This window comes from Clinocottus analis, unplaced genomic scaffold (assembly GCF_023055335.1).
Source record: "Clinocottus analis isolate CAN_PGR_092001 unplaced genomic scaffold, fCliAna1.0.p SCAF_6, whole genome shotgun sequence".
NCBI lineage: Eukaryota > Metazoa > Chordata > Actinopteri > Perciformes > Cottidae > Clinocottus > Clinocottus analis.
Window position 1 is genome coordinate 17,950,892 of NW_027176218.1, and position 20,407 is coordinate 17,971,298.

Genomic DNA, 20,407 nt, shown 5'->3' on the forward strand with positions numbered 1-20,407 from the left:
AAAACAATATATCCGACATCATTACTGAGTCCTTAACACATTTACAGCATAAATTAAATATTTTACATTGTTAGAATGTATGTACATGTCACGACACAACAAAGCAGGAGAGTTATATCCAATGAACGGGGAAGTCTGTCTAAATTTCCCAAAAACTATTTACATTATTGTACAAAACAAATAGAAGAAAACAGGGATATACAATAGTTACCCATAGTTATAAAATATGTACAACCATGGTATTACATGTATTGATGGCTCCATTTTTATGTTAGTTATTATTGATATATTGACTGCATTGATGAGCATGTAAAAGTAGCATGATGTTACAAGGACCTGTCAACATGATTTGTAACATATCTTATGATGGAGGTACACAAGATCATGTTACAATCTTACATACCGGTTTACTAGGTCTGTGCTGTTGTTCAGACCCACTTGTAAATACATCAACCGTACAAGCTACTCACAGCAACAAAACACAAAGGTAAATGACAAAAAACATGTAAGGCAAATTGTTATTTCAAGTTTACGAAAGAATTCAACAGTCAGCAAACAACAACAGCAAAATCATTTTTGTATGTTTTGGAAAGACAAGAAGTTGAGTTCCATAGAAAAGACTGATCTAAGGTCACAGTTGTGGTCTAACTATGCCATCCCACACAGAATCCATTCATCGTCATCACTACTTTTGAACTGAGGCAATTAAACTCAGTGTAGATGATGAAGATTTCTTTGAATTCTGAAGAGTTAACCAGGTGAGGAATGGCATCATGAAGATGAGATCAATGAGGGTAAACACAGTACGTGTTTACCTTGGTGGTTAACGCAGCTCATCGATGTTATATTGATGACATTTGACACAAAAGTGACAAAATATAGTGGCATACAAGGATATAAGTGGTTTATGGTCATGGGTCAGAGTGGAATACAGTGTGACCTTGATATTGTTGCAATGAGATGACATAGCAGTTTTGTATGTGTTCATGAACAACAACTCTTTTCTCTTTCATTCCCCCATTCTGTCAATTTAAAGAAGACACATTGTTTATTCCTCTTTTTTCCCTTTAAAGAGAGCATTTCTTCATTCCCCTTTGATCGCTCCGATTTCCCTTCTCTAAGGGATCGTCATGCATTTCTCTTGCTGTTCTTTAAAATAATTATCACAACTTCTTTCCTTTCCTCTTCCCCCCTTTGTTCCCATCAACCCCGCTGACTCCCTCCTCTCTTTGGTCCCCGGTGAGCATTTCATCTGCGTCACCGTGGCACCGTGATGCAGAGTCGTTGCTGTTGTTGTTGTTGTTGTTGTTGTTTGGGCAATGGGAGGTGGAAGTTGTCGAGATGGGTGATGGGGTGTCCACGTCTCTGTCAGGTCCAGAGCTGGAGGTGGGGGATGGAGGAGGCAAGGAGGAGGAGAAGGAGGGCTGAAAATAAGAGAAGAGATTAATATTACCCTTTAAAGAAGATGTTTTTTTTTGTCTCTGCCATATGTGCATACATCAAATCTTTGGTTTGTTATGTTTACCTGTAATGAGACATTAGACTTGCTTTTCTTCTCTTTGACTTTAGACAGAGCTCCTTTAAGTCCAGATTTCTTTGACATCTCCAGGGCTGCTCTCAGCAGTTTGGGTGTTTCCGGTCTAACTTGGGCTGCCGGGACCTGCGGGGGATCCTTCACCTCTTCTTTGGGCTCAGGTTTCTTTCCCTTGGTAAGCATCTTCCTGTAAGACAGTAACAGACTTCAGTAATAATTACATACAAGCAGACCAAGGAACAAAGCTCTTGTTGGGTGGCCCTACTCCATCTGAGCAGGACATATTGTTATATACAAAGCAGAAAGTACAGTGATGTCTTCGGATAATTGTTATTGTGCTTTCATTGATGTTTGACCTGGCCTTCTTGCGGAGCAGTTTCTTGGACTCGGGGTAGTGGACTAGGATCTCATTCAGGTCTTTCTTGTCGAGGATGAAGAGATTGGCAAATCCGTGGGCGATAACATTAGCCGTGCGCCTGTTACCCCCGCCTACTGCGAGCAAACTGCCAATCAGAGAAATTATGGTTAAAAAATACATTTTCCACTATTTTTGACCTTTTAACTTCAGGAATGCAGAGATCAGCTAAACTTTGTAACTTTTGGGGATTCAATGCAACGATATTTAGAACCAAACCTTGTGCAAAACCTTTTTCCTGTTCTAAGTTAGTTGTCAGAGATGGCAGCTTAGATGGATAAGAAATCCTGTTTTTTTTTAATATTGAAAAGAAATTCCACCAATCACCACCTGTGAAAATCTCTTCACCTGATTTCTCCGAAGACGGATCCTGCTCTTAGAGTGACAAACACTGTCCTCCCATCCGGACCTCCAACCACCTGCACCTCCCCGGCCTTTATGATGTACATCTCCCGACCCACCTCGCCCTGAGCGAGAGAAAAGAGAGGCAGATGAGAGAGCAACACAATTAATAAAAAGTTGCCACATATGGTTGTCTTCTACAAACAAAACCCAAGGGAGTTTGCCTTTTACCTTTTTGCAGACATAATCCCCAGGCAGGTAGACAACAGAGCGCAGGCTTTTCAGCATGTCAAAGATCATCTGTCTGTCACAACCCTGTCAAGAGGAAGGGCAAAGAAATACAAGAGGAAACCTTGATCTCTTGTTGATCTCTACATGGCTGAGTGCACTAGCTTAACAACTCATCTGGCCTCGCAGTAAGACTGTTTTCATTAGGATGAGACGGTCTGACTTCCTACCTGAAAAAGAGGGACTTTGCTGACGATGGAGTAGTTGACATCTATAGCAATGTCCAGACGCATTTTATCTGGCAACTGAGTCAACAGCTCCTGCTCATCTGGAAGGGGGACAGTGATAGGAACAGAGTGACTGAAAGCTCACATGTAAAAATATATGTATGAATGAGCACAGAGAGTGCTCTCCTTACCCAGCATGCCTTGTGATTGCCAAGTGTAGTTGTACCAGGTTTTGACACGGTTCTGCACGTCTTTGGGTATGCGATATGAGGACATATATTTGATAGTGTTGTCCATACATGTGCGGTAGTAGGTCTGACCTGCTGTAGCTGCACCAACCACGTCACGCATCTGAGAGATCAAAACACATTAGTTAATTTAACGCCACCTTCGCACAAAGACCTTTATGACGTATGAAAAGAATAACACACCAGAGATGTTAAGGTGAAATGTATGTGGAAGGTGGAAAGCACAAATGTCTTCTATGCCTACCTGTCCAATCATGATAGAGAAGGCGAAGACTCCGACAAAGTAGTTGATGAGTTGGAAGACAATCTCGAACAGGGTTGTGGGGTCTGGCAGACCACCAATGGTGATCAGGGTCTTCACAGCAAAGTAGTAACAGCGAATGTAACTGAGCAGAGATGAAAATGAAAAGATGCAACTGGAATAGACCATGGTGGTATACTGTATGATTTGTGTGATTGTCACACATTACATGACTTGACATCTTCCTCATTGGCCTTCACTTTGCTCCTTTGGATCTGACATGTCTGTTTTTATCTGAAGAGCACCTGCCAATGCCATTTAAACCTCCATCCTAACCCTCAAAACTAAAACACTAAAAAGCTGTTGACTTTTTTGACCGTGTGTGGTTTGTGTGTGTTTGTATCCTACCAACCTGTTGCCTTCACCATTGTACACCCACTTGGTTGATCCAATTCCCGTGAAGGCCGAGCCCCAATAGTAAAGACAAGCATTACAGTGGAGACAGTAAAGGAGATAGGTGGTGGTTCGGATCACTCTGAGAGACAAAGAGTGAGAGAGCAACGCATTTACACAAACTGAATACCCCAAACCAATAATTTGTTTGTCTGAGTTAGTCTAAGGAAGGATGACAACGGAAGGATACAGAGAGGCTGCATTTACTCTCCTGTACTGAACACACCCGTCCTCCCACTCAGCCAACGTCACGCACATGTTGCCAATCACAAAACTGTCACTCAAATAGACAATTGAAGTCAAGTGTTCTCAACCTTTTGTAACTTAACTTCTGATTGTTCAAAAAATAATAATCTGAGAACGACCTTTTAAAAAAATGGAAAAACTGACAGATATGAGAGAAAAAAAATACACAGGGTGGTAAATATGTGGTATGCCACTGTTATGACCTTAATACATATTAGCTTTACATTCACCCATCACTGCCTGTCATTATCCAAATTGAATGTACTCAGGGTCATATTTTGGCTACCAAATAACTCTTTCATTATAAACATCACTGTATCTGAGGGAGTGTTAGCTAACCTGTCATGCTAGCTAGCCATCATGTTTACATCCTGATGTGTGGTTAAGAACAGCTGATTTAATTGACACTCCCAAACCCCCGCACAACGCAGCGCCAATCAGCGCAATGCTTGATTTAGTGTGAATGCAGTCTGAGATACCATCAGGCCTCAGCTGACCTGTAGATGTAGGCTTTGGTCAAGATGGCCTCCAGACGCCCATTGAACTCAAAGAAGGAGTTGATCTAGAGAGGCATTGATAGAACAGAAAAAAGAAAAAAAACATGTTTATCAGACATTTGAAAAAGTAAAATCTAACTAATTGCAACCTGATTTCTCAAAACCAATACATAGAGCCTTGTAAATTAAGTTCCCCTTTGTACGGGTGCCATCAGTGTGAATTTGTTGTGTGTAGCAGATAAGTACATTTAAGATGGAAAGTTTGTTGGTCACCAGAAGGTTGGTTGAATACATCATAGTAAACCTCACCTTAAGCAGTCTGGGTAAGCGGAGGAGAGGGTTGATGCCAGTTTTAAAATAAAAGAGCTCCAGGGGAACAAGACTGGCAACATCAAACTGAAAAACCAGAAGGTGCCACCTCACTCACTGAATTGCTTTCGAGAAGATTGATTCAATATTATAAGTAAAGCTGAATACAATTAAAACTGTGTTTTCATTCAGCTCTGGTTACTTACTTTGAATCGTTTGGTTGTCATGTAATTCTTTCTCATGTCTTTTTTGACACACTGTAAAAAAAGACATAACCGCAGATATACATTAAGATCCTGTTAAATTGATAACTGTCTTATGGTCTTAAACTGACATTGTATTTATTTAGCTGGGCCTGTAACAATAATTACGTTATTGACTTATTGTAGGACATAACCTTCGTGTTTTCTGACCTTGATATTCTATCAATATAATGAACACAGCTGTTTATAACGACCAGGATTATAACGTTTCCACTCACCACTATGTCCCCTCCACGGACAAACTGCAGGCGCGGCTGGAAGATGCTGATGTCCAGGATGTATATGAGGTCACACAGATAGTCGATCAGCAGCCAGTAATAAATGTTGTCTGGAGTTTGGTAGGGGAAAGCCCAGCGCACTGGGATGAACCACGCGTTCCAGTTCCACGCCAGAGCGACCAAAAACATCCACAGCACGTACATTCGATCTAAGGAGAAAGCCAAAGGGGAGAGGATGAACAGAGTGGGAGAGACAGAGGGGAAGAAATTGAAGGAAAATTAACAACAGGAAAATTGAAAGTAAGGAAAGACAGAAATTACTCAGTGTTCACAGAAGAAGTGATGGTCACTACGCTAGCACCAGCTATTGTTTAAGCAAATAGAACATCTAATCTGTACTGCAAAGCAACATTTGCATAATTTGGAAATTGTTTTTATGCTAAAAGGGACAGAATGGTGATAGAAAAATGGCCTGGCTCACAAAGTTTTCACAAATGTGAAAAAAGGGAAGAGAAAAGGGCAAACGACAGATGATCAGGAGACAGGTGTATTTATAGGAACAAGATAGTGCAGCTGATTCTCCTTTACTCAAACCTCATGATGTTTAATCATTGCATTCTGGTTGCATATTAACAGACTAGATACAAAATGTAATACATGACTAAATGTTTCTTCAGTTGACTTTTGGATGAGCTTTAGGCAGCTCAATACATTTGAATCAATGTGTTATTTTAAACATTTTGCCAGAAAAGTGTGGCTGACAAATGAGGAGCTACCAGAGTTAGTCATTCATTTAGTTTAGGAAAAGGAGATTCTACTGGACAGTGCAGCCCAGCAGGGGGCAGCGGGTGGCGCTCGGCTGGATTCTCACTGGTGAAAGGGTCGATGCTGGCAGGGAAGCGGTAGTGCACACAAGCCTGTATCCACCGGGGAGATTTCACCTTGCAGCAGCGGCTGGACTGCTGCTCCTCTGCCCCACTCTCCACTCCTCCTCCTACCCTTCCTCCTCCTGATGGACCTGCCTGTGCCTCCTTCTCTCCTTCGTCCACTGGCTGGGCTCCAGGAGCAGGATGAGGAGCTGCAGTGTGAGGAGGAGCTGAAGGGAAGTGAAAGGGGAACCAGCAAAACATTTGCTTCAATAAATACTCTGAGGAAGGAAAAGTCAGTGTGCACACTACTCTTTTTAAAATGGTGCAATGCAAATTTGTCCTAAATATTCAATTTAGATCTGCACACCTTCTCTATTACTAAATGTATACTATGTACAATGAATGATATCAAGCTAGAAACAAGGCTTAATCTTGAATCCGTGATTCACAAACCTTTTGAAGCCACATGGCACCCTTGTCAGCTAGAAAGGACATCATGTGTATTATTTGTAATAATTGAATCCATTATTTGCTCTGACATTGTCTTTTTCTGAGTGTTGTTCACCCTGAAAACACTTGTGCCAGAAAGCATGCTGTGTTACTGACACAAGAAGACAAGCTGTCATAATGGCTATGACTTCAGTCAGAAGACATTTTTTGGACTGGACAAGGCTGACTTTGAACTGGGAAATAAAATACACTATCTATAATCGACGCACCACTTGTATAAGGTTTTGAGCTGTGTGTCCTTCGCGGCACCAAAGACCAACGCACTACGTTTTTGTATAGCGGTGAAGGAGAGACAGAGATGTTAACTCACAGGGGACGATGCTGTCTTCATCTGAGCTCTCCAGTTCAACAAGTTTCTCTTTTGCCTTCTCTGTTCTCTCCTTAAACATCCTGACCAGCTCCTGCAGACGCTCGTTGACCACTGTACTGGTCTGACTGGCTGAAGATGCTGGACGTTCTTTCAGTCTTGGAATAAAAAAAAAACTTATATCATATCAGCACTCCAAAATGCATTTTATTGTTGTGTGTGTGTGTGTGTGTGTGTGTGTGTGTGTGTGTGTGTGTGTGTGTGTGTGTGTGTGTGTGCGTGTACACAGCGCTTACATGTCATCTGAATTGTGCAGGCTGGACTGGCTGGGCCAGGCTCTGACAGGGAGGCCGCCTTCGTCATCATCTTCTTCACTTTGAGAATGAAGGGTCCTACTGTTTAAGTGAAGTAGAGACAGCAACATCATTGGTTCAACTTTGAGGCAGTGCTGCTGAACTTATATTATTGCTTCATTTTGTCAAACTAGAGTCCACTGCGATGTGGCAGTATGTGTACATGTTGTTAATCAAATTATGTACATACATTATAAGATAAGTTCTGCCTCCTGTGCATAATGAGTGATTGAGAAAAGATTAATAAGTGGCTATGGATTACATCCACTTTAGATCCATTACTGGGCAGCACAATGTGTGGATAGAGCAAAAGATGGATATTACATGAGTCAATAGAGTTTTTAACAAGGGTTGATATCTTACTTCTTTGTCCAGATAGTCCTACGATTCCTTCCACTACTGCCAGGGATGGTCAGAGAAGAGTGTGTGTGTTCAAGAAAAAGGGATCAGGAGAGAGAGAGAGAGAGAGAGAGAGAGAGAGAGAGAGAGAGAGAGAGAGAGAGAGAGAGAGAGAGAGAGAGACAGACAGACAGACAGACAGACAGAGAGAGAGAGAGTGTGGAGTGTGTGCCAGGGAAGGCATGTTATTAATCCAAGAAACAGGTGACAAGTGAAGATTACCTACTATATTTCAAATGCATGGATGGATTATGGGACAACGGGCCCTGGGCACAGACATGTGAGGGGCCTCCCACCCGGTCTGCAAAGGAGAAGGACTTTCAAACTCAAAGAGTTTACTTTGAGTGATTTCACACTCAAGTGCAGTTGTTTTGCATCTAATTTGTAGCGTGTCTATTTCAGTAATTTTGCATATCTTTGTGATCAGTTGGCATCTCTCTGATTGTTTTGTATCTTTTTGGGGTGTTTTCACATCTATTTTTAGACATTTTGTCCTCTCTTTCAGATAATGCTTTCTTTTTTCTTCTTGTAGTCATTTACCAGCTACCTTTTAGTCATTTAACGTTTCACTACGTGATTGTGTAACATATTTTTTGTGGTTGTTCTGCATGTCTGTAATTGTTTTACATCTATATTTTTTCCAAATGTATGTTTATCCCTGGTCATTTTCCATCTCTTTATGTAATTTGTTTTTTTTTTCAGCACCATTATGAGTCAGGACCCTGGCCCCTACCTGGAAGGCCCCCGTTAGGTAATCCATCCATGTCTACTGGTAGGTGACAGAGGAATAATACAAGTGGGAGATTGTGATGCATCCATTTATTTGACTTTTGCTATATTATGACAATATTCACACAATAGACAAAAACAACACAAATCTGTGAAAAACATGCAACAGTGAACAGAACACACAAACACAAAACAACACAAACAATTTAACTCCACAATGATTCACAAACTGTGCTCTGCATAAACGGTTTGTGCTGATTTGTTTATGTGTGCCATTTTGGCAGTTCTCACTGTTGTTTATGTGCAGTAAAATTTCACAACCGTGGGACCAAACAGAAAGATATTTAGAATGTTCCTAAGCAGCGCACAATGTTTCTGCAGGACAACTGAAATCCAGAGCGCACAACAGACAGTAGAGGGCAGTAGATCCATATCAAACGGCACTAAGCGCAGGGAAAACATGAAGAATTTTAACCCAAAATGATACATTTAATGGTCATTTAAAACCATAAATGATGATAAAACATAATTCTATAGCTGAAATTATTAGTAATTTATCAGCAACTGTTTTGTAATTTATAATCTTCTCAATGTTGCGTTATTTAATCTAATCTCATTTTGGTTGAAAATCCTTCACTTGAAAATTGTAAAGATTGTGCCTTAACCCAAATAACATATCCTAATGATGTCACTTTGCATTCCTCTCTTGAATGCATATATGCTATGCGTGTGTGGTTTCACGGGAGGAAAAGAATAATGACTGTTGAAAGAAGAAGCACTACAACTCAAACCATCCATGCAGTTGTCTTACTCTTTATCTCCTTTACTGTAGATGAAAGCATGTAGGAAGAGGAAAAGATTTTTAAAAAATAGTGTAACGCCCACCCTGATGATCTGTTTTTAATATCTAAAATAGCTTTGTAAAACGTAATATGTGAAAAATTAAAAAACATATTTGGTAAGTGGTAAGAAGTGTTGTTGTACCTTTGACGACCTCCGGAGGGGGTCACAGGGACAGTGAGGGTTGTGATTTTAGGGTCCTGGGGGTTGAGGATTTGGGGGATGGTGCTCTGTTCCTCCACTCCTCCTCCTCCTCCTGCTCCTCCTCTTCCTCCTCCTTTCTCATGGTCTGAGTCGACATCCTCTACATTGACTGCTGGACGAAGGCTGAGGCTAGAACTCTCTGGAAAGGTTGAAAAATAGGTTTCGTTGATTAATAAAGAGCCTGGCAAATGATATGTATGATATATGTGTATTTAGCACAAATAGGACAGTCATAGAGCACTGCCTGGGGCAAAGCACGTGACAATACCAAGCAAAGGTGAGGCAAGACAGTGTGAGAGAGAAGCAGATTTACCAGACTAATGCAGGAGGATCCACCTGTGAACTAGGCCATGTATCCATGTATAAGAGTGCCCTGATAGCCCAGAGGACTCGACTATTAGATTACACTCATGTGTAAGTCATTCAGTCGAGCTAATCAGGCTCATGGTACACTGGCACAATTCTATCGTCTTCATTTAATATCACCAGTCAGAGTACTGCTTCCTCTGATGCATTGTCTAAGCTTTGTTACAGACTGTAACAAAGGTATGGAAGTGGACGGCAGTCATATAGGTTTGTTTTTATCAAATGGCAACCAAATAATTTGTGTTGCTTTATTCACAACCTGTCTGATGTTATTTGAGAAATGACAGACCGAGACAACACAAAAACTTACAAAATTCCACCACAACACAAAACCGCTACTCATGATCCTGAACACACCTTCAGTAAATTCACCATGACATCTGAACTCAGTTGATCATTTACTGTTTGCATATTTTTTTGTTATAGTTTAGCAATCAGCTGTACGTTAACATTAGAGCTTGTTGATCCTGATGCTAGATATTATAAGGCAACTGTTTATGACATGTTCTGGCTGAGTTCAGGTATCGAGAAGAAATACATGTAACTTTCCACTCCTGCAGAGTCACCTGTGGGTCGTATTGCTGAAATGTCTGAGTCATCTTCAATGAAGAACGCTGGGTTAGAGAGACCTGAAAGCTGGCGGGACGGTGAGTTGAGCTGCTTTGATGGGGGGCTGACAATTGGTGGCAGGCGTGGGTATGATGGGACATTGGGCAATTCAAGGGTGCTACCATTGGGGGAGGATGGAGAGGGGGAGCGGGACTGGAGCTGCGGATGGTGGCGAGGAGGGAGAGGGGAGTGTCGGACGAGCCGGTTCAGTTCAACATCTTGCGGATTCTTGTGTTGCTGCTGTTTTTGCTGTTGCTGTTTCTTAGGCATCTTGAGGCATAAGGCTGTTGAGGCGGTTCTGGATGTTGAGGAAGTACTGCTGTGTTCGGCTGGGAAACTGGGAGAGCTTCTGCGGGATGTTTAAAAAGCTCTGGGGAAGACTGAGGCCGACTGAACCCTCTGAGGTTTTGGGCAAGAACTCAGTCACAGTCTGGAAGAAATTTCGGGGGATCTGCGTGAGTCGGATCTGGGAGAACTCTTGGTGCAATTCAGGGGGGAGGGTGGGTAAGAACTTGGTAACATCAGAGAGCTGCGTGGGTAGCTTAGGCATGGAGGGTATTTTGGGAGTGGAGATGCCGTTCTCTTTGAAGAACGCGTTGATGTTGCCGAGGCACTCGGAGGTGTGAGGAATGCGCATCAGGCAGCTCTTAAATGCATCACAGCTGACGGGAGCTACAGAGGAGACAGGCAGATATACAGTCAGGCAGAATTCAAGCAAAGTGGGAGATGGCTTCAGTAGACAGGCAAACAGCAGCGTGGTCTGTCTGAATGACAAAGTCAGACTTCTTCTAGACAAGAAGATCACATAATGACCATGGCCTGCAGTTGCCAGGCAACATTTACACTAACAGCACTGACATCAACGTAGTGGGAGCAGTCCGGATGTAGAGATGCATGCAAAACAGCAGCCAGTTAAGCAGCTTGTGAGTTAAACACAAACGGCCATCCTAATCAGAGCAGTAATAAAGCAGCTCTAACAACAGTCATATACGGAAGAAAAAAACAACACATTAGAAAAGTACATACCACCACAGTCGTCCCCAGTAGCTTCTTCCTCCTACAAGAAACACAAAGTACATGAATGAATGGCAGAGGTGAGCATCAGTTGAGTTCAGAGAGGACAAATGTGTATGAACGACAATGAGGCTCAATAATTAAATTAATCATTTTCTCCTTTAGGTCCTGCATGAGCTAAACATATGAGAGTCCAACAGATGATTTCATAAGATAAGATAATGTAAAACAGGTGGAAAGGAGGGAAAGGATTCTTTACCAGAAAGCTTAAACATGTGCCTGATTTATAATCGGATGTTATCTGTTATGTTAATGCTGATTAAGGTTGTTTTTAAAGTAAGACGTGAAAGGACAGGGCGGGGAAGGAAAAGAAACAAACAAAAAAGGTCAGTAGAGTCAAAGAACCCACAAAAAAAGGAATTTATATATGAAAAATGATATTCCTCAAAAAGGTCAGGCAGTGCAGAAGCTCAAATGAAAGTGCCATGTGTATGACAGTCACATGGGTCATGAGGTGAACCATTCATCACTGTGCACGGTAAACTCGTGGACATTACTTTTTCACCAGCTTCAACGGCAGCGCTTTGACCGTCTTCCTTTGCTTTCTGAGGCTGCTGGGTCACAGGCTTCGCTTCTGAGTGGGTTTCCTGGGTCTTAGTCTCTGCTTGTGCTTCTGCTTCTGCTTCAGGCTCAGAGATCTGAACTGGTTCAGGACTTGGAGGTGGAGAGGGGGAGGTCTGCTGTGGCTCTGCTTCCTCTTTTGGCTCTACATTTGTGTTTTAAGTATAGATTTCAAGAGATTTTACCATTAGAACACAAACATACATCTTTCTTATGCAAATACTACAGCAATATGTAAAGTGTAGGGGTCAAACAGAATTGAGATATTATTTTAAAAAAAAAGAAAAGAAAAGTCTGTACGTCATGCTACTTTGTGACTCTTTTCTACAATCTAATGGCAGTATCGAAGGGAACTAAACTGCCATTTAAAAGAAAAGAAAAGAAATTGCACTGGCGGAAAAGTTCTCGACCTGGTTCCTCAGTGATAGGTTCCTCAGTGATAGGTTCCTCAGTGGTAGGTTCCTCAGTGATAGGTTCCTCAGTGATAGGTTCCTCAGTGATAGGTTCCTCTGTCTCCTCAGCAAGACCAGGTTCAGTTCTGCGGGACAAGACAGGTGACAAAGGAGTTGGATAAATCACATCCCACTGTGTCTGGCAGAGGTTCCACATTGAGCCCACTGCTCAGTAACTAGAGCCAATAAATGACAGTTGACAGACTGCATAGATGAAAAGGATGGTATTTCTAGGGGGCATCTACAGCTATTTTGGAAAGTTTAACAACATTTGCAAACATAAACAGACATATACAGTGTATTTGTGTGGCTCATTGAATCTGGTTTGCACACTCTGAAATTGTTTGGCTGCAGTGGTTTTAGGGTGGAGACATGAAAATTGGATGTGGCGCACTTTTCAAATTGTCTTAAAGCCCTGGCTGCATATTACAGAAATGATATGATTTATTATCTGCAGTAGTAGCACACAATATGTGATATGTTTAATTAATGTCCCAATGTTGGCACCGGTGACTTTTTATTTTGTAGACCGCATTCATGCTGGTTATAAAAGGCAGAATGTAGAAGTTTTTAAAATCAATTTTGTTGTCTACTCACTTAGTATTTATTGAATAACAGTTAGAAACAGAAGACACAGGTTACATCCTGACTCACATTGCATTTAGCAGTGGAAACACGTGGAAGCTTAACTTTACTCAATGTCAGCTTGTTGCTGTTCTCTCCCCGTTGTTAGCAAAACGACTGACTTTCTGACCAGCTTTGACAGGCAAGATTTTCGGCCTGTGACGCTCATTACGTCATAAAGTTAGGGTTAAATTACAGGTCAACGTCATTTATTTAACAACATACATTAGTCCAATATCTAAACACGATGATGGCGTCACGAGATACTCACTTTCTCTGTCAGTATTCACGTGCGTTAATCGTCAGCAGTCGACACACAAAATGCTTCACGAGCGTTGAGACACGATAAGAACCAAGAACTCTGAGGTCAAGTGAACCAGATCAGGAGCTTTTACACATTGTAGAAGAACAACAACAATATAAATGCCCCGTTATCTCTCCGTCCATCATTTCCCCTCGTGCGTGCGTCTCCAGACGCAAACCAGCAGCAGCAGGTGCACATTGTTACCGGGGTAACCATGATGAGGCGGGTGGGGGGAGATCTGCCGTTGTCAACGGAAGCTGTGGTTGCTATGGCACGGTCGTGTGATGCTGAGGCAGATCCTATAACGAGATCCCACGGGATTTGGGGCCTGACAGCCAAATGACTGTTGGATCAGACTGGGAACAACTGGTAGTGGAACTGGGGACACTTTCATGCTTCTTGCACCCCAGCTGGCGCTTTACTTTAGTTTTTTTTCTCAGCATTTCTTTACTCGACTGTACTTTTCACTAAATTGATCTGATAGTTGGAGGTACTTTGCACATTTAAACACATGATCATCTTATTACCGATGTTCCAGTTTGAACTACTCAACAGTTTATAAAGTCATTTTAAATCCTTCACTCATTGCAACAATAAATGCAGCTTGTATGCTTTTTTTCTTGGAATCAAGTCATCAGGATAGTTTCTAAGTTCAGAACTCTCTCTCTCTCTCTCTCTCTCTCTCTCTCTCTCTCTCTCTCTCTCTCTCTCACTGTATAAGAGCAAAATGATGTAACAAATTCCAGTTGAAAGACTAAAAGTAAGCCGAGGGTCCAACAAAGGATTTCAAGGAAGTTGAGGGTGGGTAAGACGATATGCATTCTTACTCTGTGACTTTACTGTGATCCACTTCGCTCTCCTCTTCTTGTGGCTCTGGCAGCCTGGTCACAGAGAACACAAAGTGTCACATCACTTCACAAGGATGCTCGGCAAAACACAGAAATTCTGAAACAAACACTTTCTCTCTAACTGAACACAAGTTCTTACTCGACTTCAGGCTCCTCCTGCAGCAGATCTTTGCTCCCCAGTGAGAGGTTAATGGACTGCCCCTCACTGGCCATCTGTCTAACGGCCATCTCAGCTGTCTCTCTGGCCACCTCTTCAGCCACCCGTGTCATCTCTATGCGCTCCTGCAGCAGACTAGAGAGACAGGACACACTGATCTGATGGTGCTGTGCGGAATATGTTTATAAAGTGTAAAAAAAAAAAAGTGTGGCATGAAAAGAGTCTTCTTTCTTCTTGCAGTGAATTTAGATCACACAGCAAAAACTCTCTGGCTCTTAATTGATGCCTATGTTACTGAAAATGTTATGTTGGCTTCACTTAAAATACTGGTACAGTTAGGGTCCAGTATTGTGACTCCTCCGTAGGAATAAATACCAAAGTGACTTAAACATTGTGACAGACTGCAGCTCTGACCATCTCCATTCATTTCCTTGCACTCCACCCATCTTACCGTTCCTCCATGGAAGCCATAGCAACACCTTCAGCCTCTTTCCTGATGTTCTCGATGAACGGCGTCCAGCGGCCCGTCTGGGTCTCGGCGTCTTCTTGAGATCTTCCCCCGCTCTCTGACGGCTCCGGCTCTGGGTTGGACTGTGTCTGCTGTGTCGCATTCTGCTGCTGGTCTGCTGCCTGTGATGGTGAAGCGGGGGGTGTGGATGGCGCTGCGGCGCCGGACTGGTCTTTATGTTTCTGTTGGCCCTCGTTGTCTGAGTCCACGTCTTCTAGTACCATGTCAGGTTTGAGTTTGATTGAAGCTGCAAGAGGGTGACGAGCACCGAGTTGTGTGTTGACATTGGAAATGTTGGTCATGGATATATGAAAAAAACAGACAAACTTTATAAGCTGGATTTGAAATTATGACTTATATATACTGTAAATACTAAAAAGGATTGCAGGCAGGACTGTTTATAATACAGGTGCAGTACTCAAAGACATGCTCACTCACATATGTGGAATATTCAGGAGGTAAAGGTGTTACTGATAAGACAACCACATGAAATCATTTCACATTAAATCTTTATTAGTCCTGTAGTAGTAACATCACAGTGTGAAATTACATGAATGTGTTCCACCACCTTGTTGGTAAGACAGTCAACATATTTTCAATGTGAGCAAATTATTGTTCTTTCAAATGAAGTCAAACCTTCTGAGACAAAACCACACTACATCCTCAGGCCACATTTCACAGTTCAACATAGAAACCAGTCCAATGGATCAAATTGGCCTATTCTTACGTTTAAGTCTGTTTGTGAGTGCAACCTCTAATATACCTCATGATCAAAACACAACTAAACACAACTTTCTAGGAGCACAATAAGTAGCAGATTTTTAATGATTGGGACATATAAAAATGAATGAATAATATAATACATTTTAAAAAGTATAAATACCAATATAGTTTATACTTTGTCCAAAGATAACACGATCATAAATTAACATAGCTGCCATTTTATTATTAGTTACAAATAAATGTTAATTGAATGAGGAAGACATATCGCGCTGTAATTATTGTTTTGTCTAAATGAATGAATTAATCATCTTTTTTTCATCACCTGTTGCTGTATCATAAAAAGAGACAAACAAAAATGGCAACATGAATATATTGTAACGGGTACATTGCCATAGCTTAAAGCACAATAAATTCACATAAAATATTCACTCTGCAATATTTTGTGAACGCAGTCGTTTCATGTAAATGGCAATCACTAAATGTTTCTGTCAAACAGAACATGTGCAAAATTAAAATCACAAAGACCAAAACTCATCTAATTAGCGACATGATATACAGTACACTTTTTAGTTTCTACATCAGTGCACACATTTAAGTTGTAATACATTCATTTGAAACTGTACAAAGTACAGTAAGGTGAGTTGAATATATCTCTATATTCTTGTGGTATTTTACAGCTGCCTCTAGATCTGTAGCTGCATGTTGCACAGCGCCTGCAGCTCTCCCAACAGTACAATATGTATATTAGTATTTGTCTGTTTGGGAATCAGAGCGTCCCCCAGTCGTCTCCTCCTGCTGTTTAAGGGGCTCGCAGCGCCTTCCCCCCTGAAACAGAAGGAGAAGAGGGACTGAGTTAGGCTCCGACCGTCCGACCAAAACACCTCTTCATAAACTATAGGGGGAAAAACAAGAGGGCGCTTCAATGGAAAACACGTGTAAAAGAATTTCCAAATATTACATAGATCCACGAGAGTTACCCCTAATAAATTAGGACTTGAATAAAGTGCACCTCAGATTATTAAAGAGATGTGTTTTTATGCTCTGAAACACACTTGATTGACTCAATTGAACTGTGAACTGTGAATTGTGGCATTCGGCAACAGCAATACTGACAAGAAAATGGTCAGTGTGCAAAAGGTTTTTAATGACTTCCCGGAAAATATTATCAATTGACTAAAACTTAAAACTCACCTTTCTGAAGAACTTCAGTTGCACCCTGAGAACAAAAGTTTAAAAATAAATAAATAAATGTGATAAGTTGATTCGCTGTAAATATAGTTCTAGAAAAATGTAAGTGACAACACAAATCATAAACGACAGTCGACAAGGAAAGGTTGAAAGGGTTAAACGACAAGAAGAAGAGAAGGAACTATGTATTTATTTATTCCCAAAAGTTACCTCAGAATTATCTTTGGATGGAAGTGCTGGCTGAGGCAACTTCAGGCCGAGTCCTGTGACGAACCAGCCAACCACACTGTCAGGAGACAAACCAGTTAACAGCATGCACTTCAACTGTTGCACACTTTAGACACAAGTTATACATTTAGCCATTTTGCAACATCCCAGTCTCTTTAATTATGATGGTAATTTGCAAGGAACACATTAATAAAGTCTGTCTGCGTAGACATCTCAGTTGTCCATACTGTTGTAAGATGGATGGATGGAGTACCTAAGGTCTAAAGCTTTGTTAGCGCTCGCTGCTTTACAAGCTAGCTAATATTTGCAATAGTGTTTTATGAAGTGTCATTTTATCTTGAATGAAGAGAGTGATAAAAAAAAGGATAGAGATGGATAAAACCTGTCAGTATCCAATGAGATTCCACTGAGGGACTCGGGTGGTGGAGATAAAACTGGAAGGAAGAGAAAGAAGTTCAGCGCACAAAGCAAGAATCCATCCACAGAAGTCAGAAAAGGTACGACAACGATTTGAATGTGGTAGTGTGTAAGTTATGTCTCGATGCCAGAGCGTGTAGGTTTGTGCTGTGGGTAAACACATGCCCATGTGGTGTGCATTGGGACCACAATAATGTGTGTGTATGTCAGTATGTGTGTGTGTACCTTTGTCCAGAGAGGAACGGGATGGCTTGGTGCTTGCGTCACAGGGTACAGCACCAGGGGGCAGCATAACGGACTGAGGGACCATCCGCTTTATCCAGTTCACCACGCTTCAGCAGAAAAAAATAAATGTTAGCCCATTACATGTTTATCGTTCTTTTAACTACTAATAATTACCTATTCATATGTATGCGTGTGTTTGTGTGTGTGTGTGTGTGTGTGTGTGTGTGTGTGTGTGTGTGTGTGTGTGTGTATTTGATTCAGATTGTCCATTGAAATCCAGCTTTGGACTCCCCAAGACAAAGGGATCTATCAAACGCCAGGTGCTGTTTGGTGTGTGTGTGAGGGTTCAGATTTATCTTAGTGAATGTGTAGTAAAAGGTGTTTTGTACTCACTTTGGAGTGAACTGAGGAGGCTCTACCTCCGACTCCTCATCTGACACAATCTCCACCATTGGGATGTGTGGGAGGGGATCAAAATCTACACAGACAGCCAGACCAACACGCAGCAGATCAGCTCAGCAGTCAGGATTGTAAATTATTGATATTTAATCAATACAAATAAAATAAGAAATAAGCTATTATTTTAACTTTCAAACATGACTTTTGTGCTAATAGGCAAAACATGTAATCAAGTGATGAAGAATCATACCTGGCATTGCTTCTACGTCATAGACCTAAGACAAAAGAGATCAAATAAAACTTTAAATCAAGCTAACAGATTATGGTTACAGCATTGTATTACATTTCTCACATTCTTTTTGGAATTATTATAATATAATTTATAAATAATTAAGATACATTTTCTTTTTACATCTTTATACATTTTTTTTTTTTTTTTACTGTATGGCCAATGTTAATGTGATCCCCACAGAAGTTAATGGTTGTCTGTGGTTTGTCCACACAAAAGGCCAGATGTGCGTTTCCCCTGCGGTGGTGTGGGTGGGCTACAAATGATGCTCATTGGAGCAATAAACCTCACACATGGGCCCCTGTTATGACCACACCTACAGTACAGCATGTGGAGTGAAAGTTGGGCCAAGCAGGGCAAAACGAAAATCTGTGATTTTCTCTTGGATTATTCCTTCATATAAATATTTAACTTCTGGCAACATGTCATGAAATGACTGAATTAGGGGATGCCTGCAGAGGCTCGAGGATCCAGGTAAGAGGGTTGCCACATGAAGAGTCTGGTTTAAATCCAGTGAAGTTAATGGAGGAGTTTAACCTGCTAAACCCCCTGCTGATGCCTTTATAAACTTAATCCACACAACTAGCCTTCTACGCTTGTGGGACAGTATTAAGTTGCTTGAGTATAGTGTCACACAGGCCCAAGGCAAGGCTTGTCTTGTTGTTGTTTGGATGAATTACTTGAGCTTTAACTAACTGATTGACATGAAACACGCTGTTCCTATTATGTTTGAACCTTGACCTCTAGAAAAAAAAATTCTAGTCTACCTGTAGTTTCTTAGTGTATTCCTCCATGTTTGGATGTTAAAGGATTATTTAAATGCTTGTTTTTTGTTTTGTGGTTCTGATTTTGTGGCAGTACGAATGTAATTAAGATATTGATTTGGTGTTGTGAAGTTTAATCTGTATCATGAAGAAGTCCTTGTGTCTCACCTCGGTGTGCTCCTCATTGGTGTCAGTCTCTTTGTACTTTTCATCAGGCTGAGGCAACACCTTGGTCAGACTCTGAGTGACCCAGCCTATCACCCCAGACCTGGAATAATTAACAAATGTAATTTACCTTTAAAGAATGTATTTAGTATCAAATATGCACCGTTATCTAAGCACACTGTACCTTTCTTCCTCTCCTGACTGTGGGATGGCAAAGAAAGAAAGAAAGAATGAGACAAATGAAGAAGACAAAGAGAGTTTACTGCAAATCTCCTTTAATCCTATTTTGTTTTTGTATCCATTATCCATAATTAAAGTAATACTGCAATGTCTCCTGACATAGTTCCTTTGATCAAATGGCTTTTCAAGAGAATATGTAGCATGCACATGGCGTTATAACCCAGTGCACCTTCATTTTAAAATTACATTAATAAATAAGAAGGCCCGTGCCTGTGCTGTATTTTAAGAGTTGTAAAGTGCAGTGTTGTTGCCTGTATCCTCTAAAGTTTTATCAAAACGTGATCACCTTTTGTCTAAAGCAGCAACTTGACTTCAAAGTAGTTGTTTTGAGGAAAACATAACGGGCTGGCAACTGGCAGCTCATAAAAGCCAAATATTGACCATCAGGTTGGAATCCTTTACTAGCGTACATACATGTTTTTCCAGAAGACCTGATGTCCACCTGAATAGGCGACATGTCCGCTCAAACCCCGACCCACTCACCCTGACTTCAGAGTTGGACCTGGTGAGCCCAGGGGAACTAGAAGGTTGAGGCAGAGCGCTGACGAACCCATTAGACAGCCAGCCTAAAACTCCAGTCTGCGCCTGGCTGTAGAGGAGGCAAAGAAAGACAGCATGTTTACACACACACACACACACACACACACACACACACACACACACACACACACACACACACACAAAGAAACTAGTGGAAAGAAATGTTTACCTGTCCTCTGAAGTCTCCTCAGTGTTGTTTTTCTGTGGAGGACGCTTTCCTGTGGATTTAGCAGCGTCATCTGTTTCAGGAGCTTCAGGGAGTTGCGGGACCACTTTCACCACCCAGTTAAACAT

At 41.4% G+C, this 20,407-nt stretch overlaps 1 protein-coding gene across 1 annotated transcript; it reads right to left on the reverse strand.

Moving 5' to 3' along the window:
* Positions 1–854: 854 nt before the first annotated feature.
* LOC137804172 (cyclic nucleotide-gated channel beta-3-like) lies at positions 855–20,407 on the reverse strand. The gene is made up of 35 exons (XM_068603237.1): positions 20,283–20,407; positions 20,057–20,162; positions 19,518–19,534; positions 19,337–19,436; positions 18,366–18,390; positions 18,110–18,194; positions 17,717–17,823; positions 17,457–17,508; positions 17,057–17,132; positions 16,850–16,874; positions 14,879–15,182; positions 14,410–14,562; positions 14,250–14,303; positions 12,546–12,580; positions 11,979–12,190; positions 11,434–11,464; positions 9,373–9,571; positions 9,200–9,214; positions 7,624–7,659; positions 7,204–7,302; positions 6,911–7,065; positions 6,093–6,317; positions 5,222–5,430; positions 4,947–4,997; positions 4,741–4,827; positions 4,432–4,496; positions 3,648–3,770; positions 3,239–3,380; positions 2,938–3,097; positions 2,750–2,847; positions 2,523–2,606; positions 2,298–2,416; positions 1,891–2,037; positions 1,526–1,721; positions 855–1,424 (listed from the first exon to the last, which is right to left on the reverse strand). Exons 1-35 carry the CDS (start codon positions 20,405–20,407, stop codon positions 1,164–1,166), a joined length of 3,978 nt encoding a protein of 1,325 aa, XP_068459338.1. The 3' UTR covers positions 855–1,163.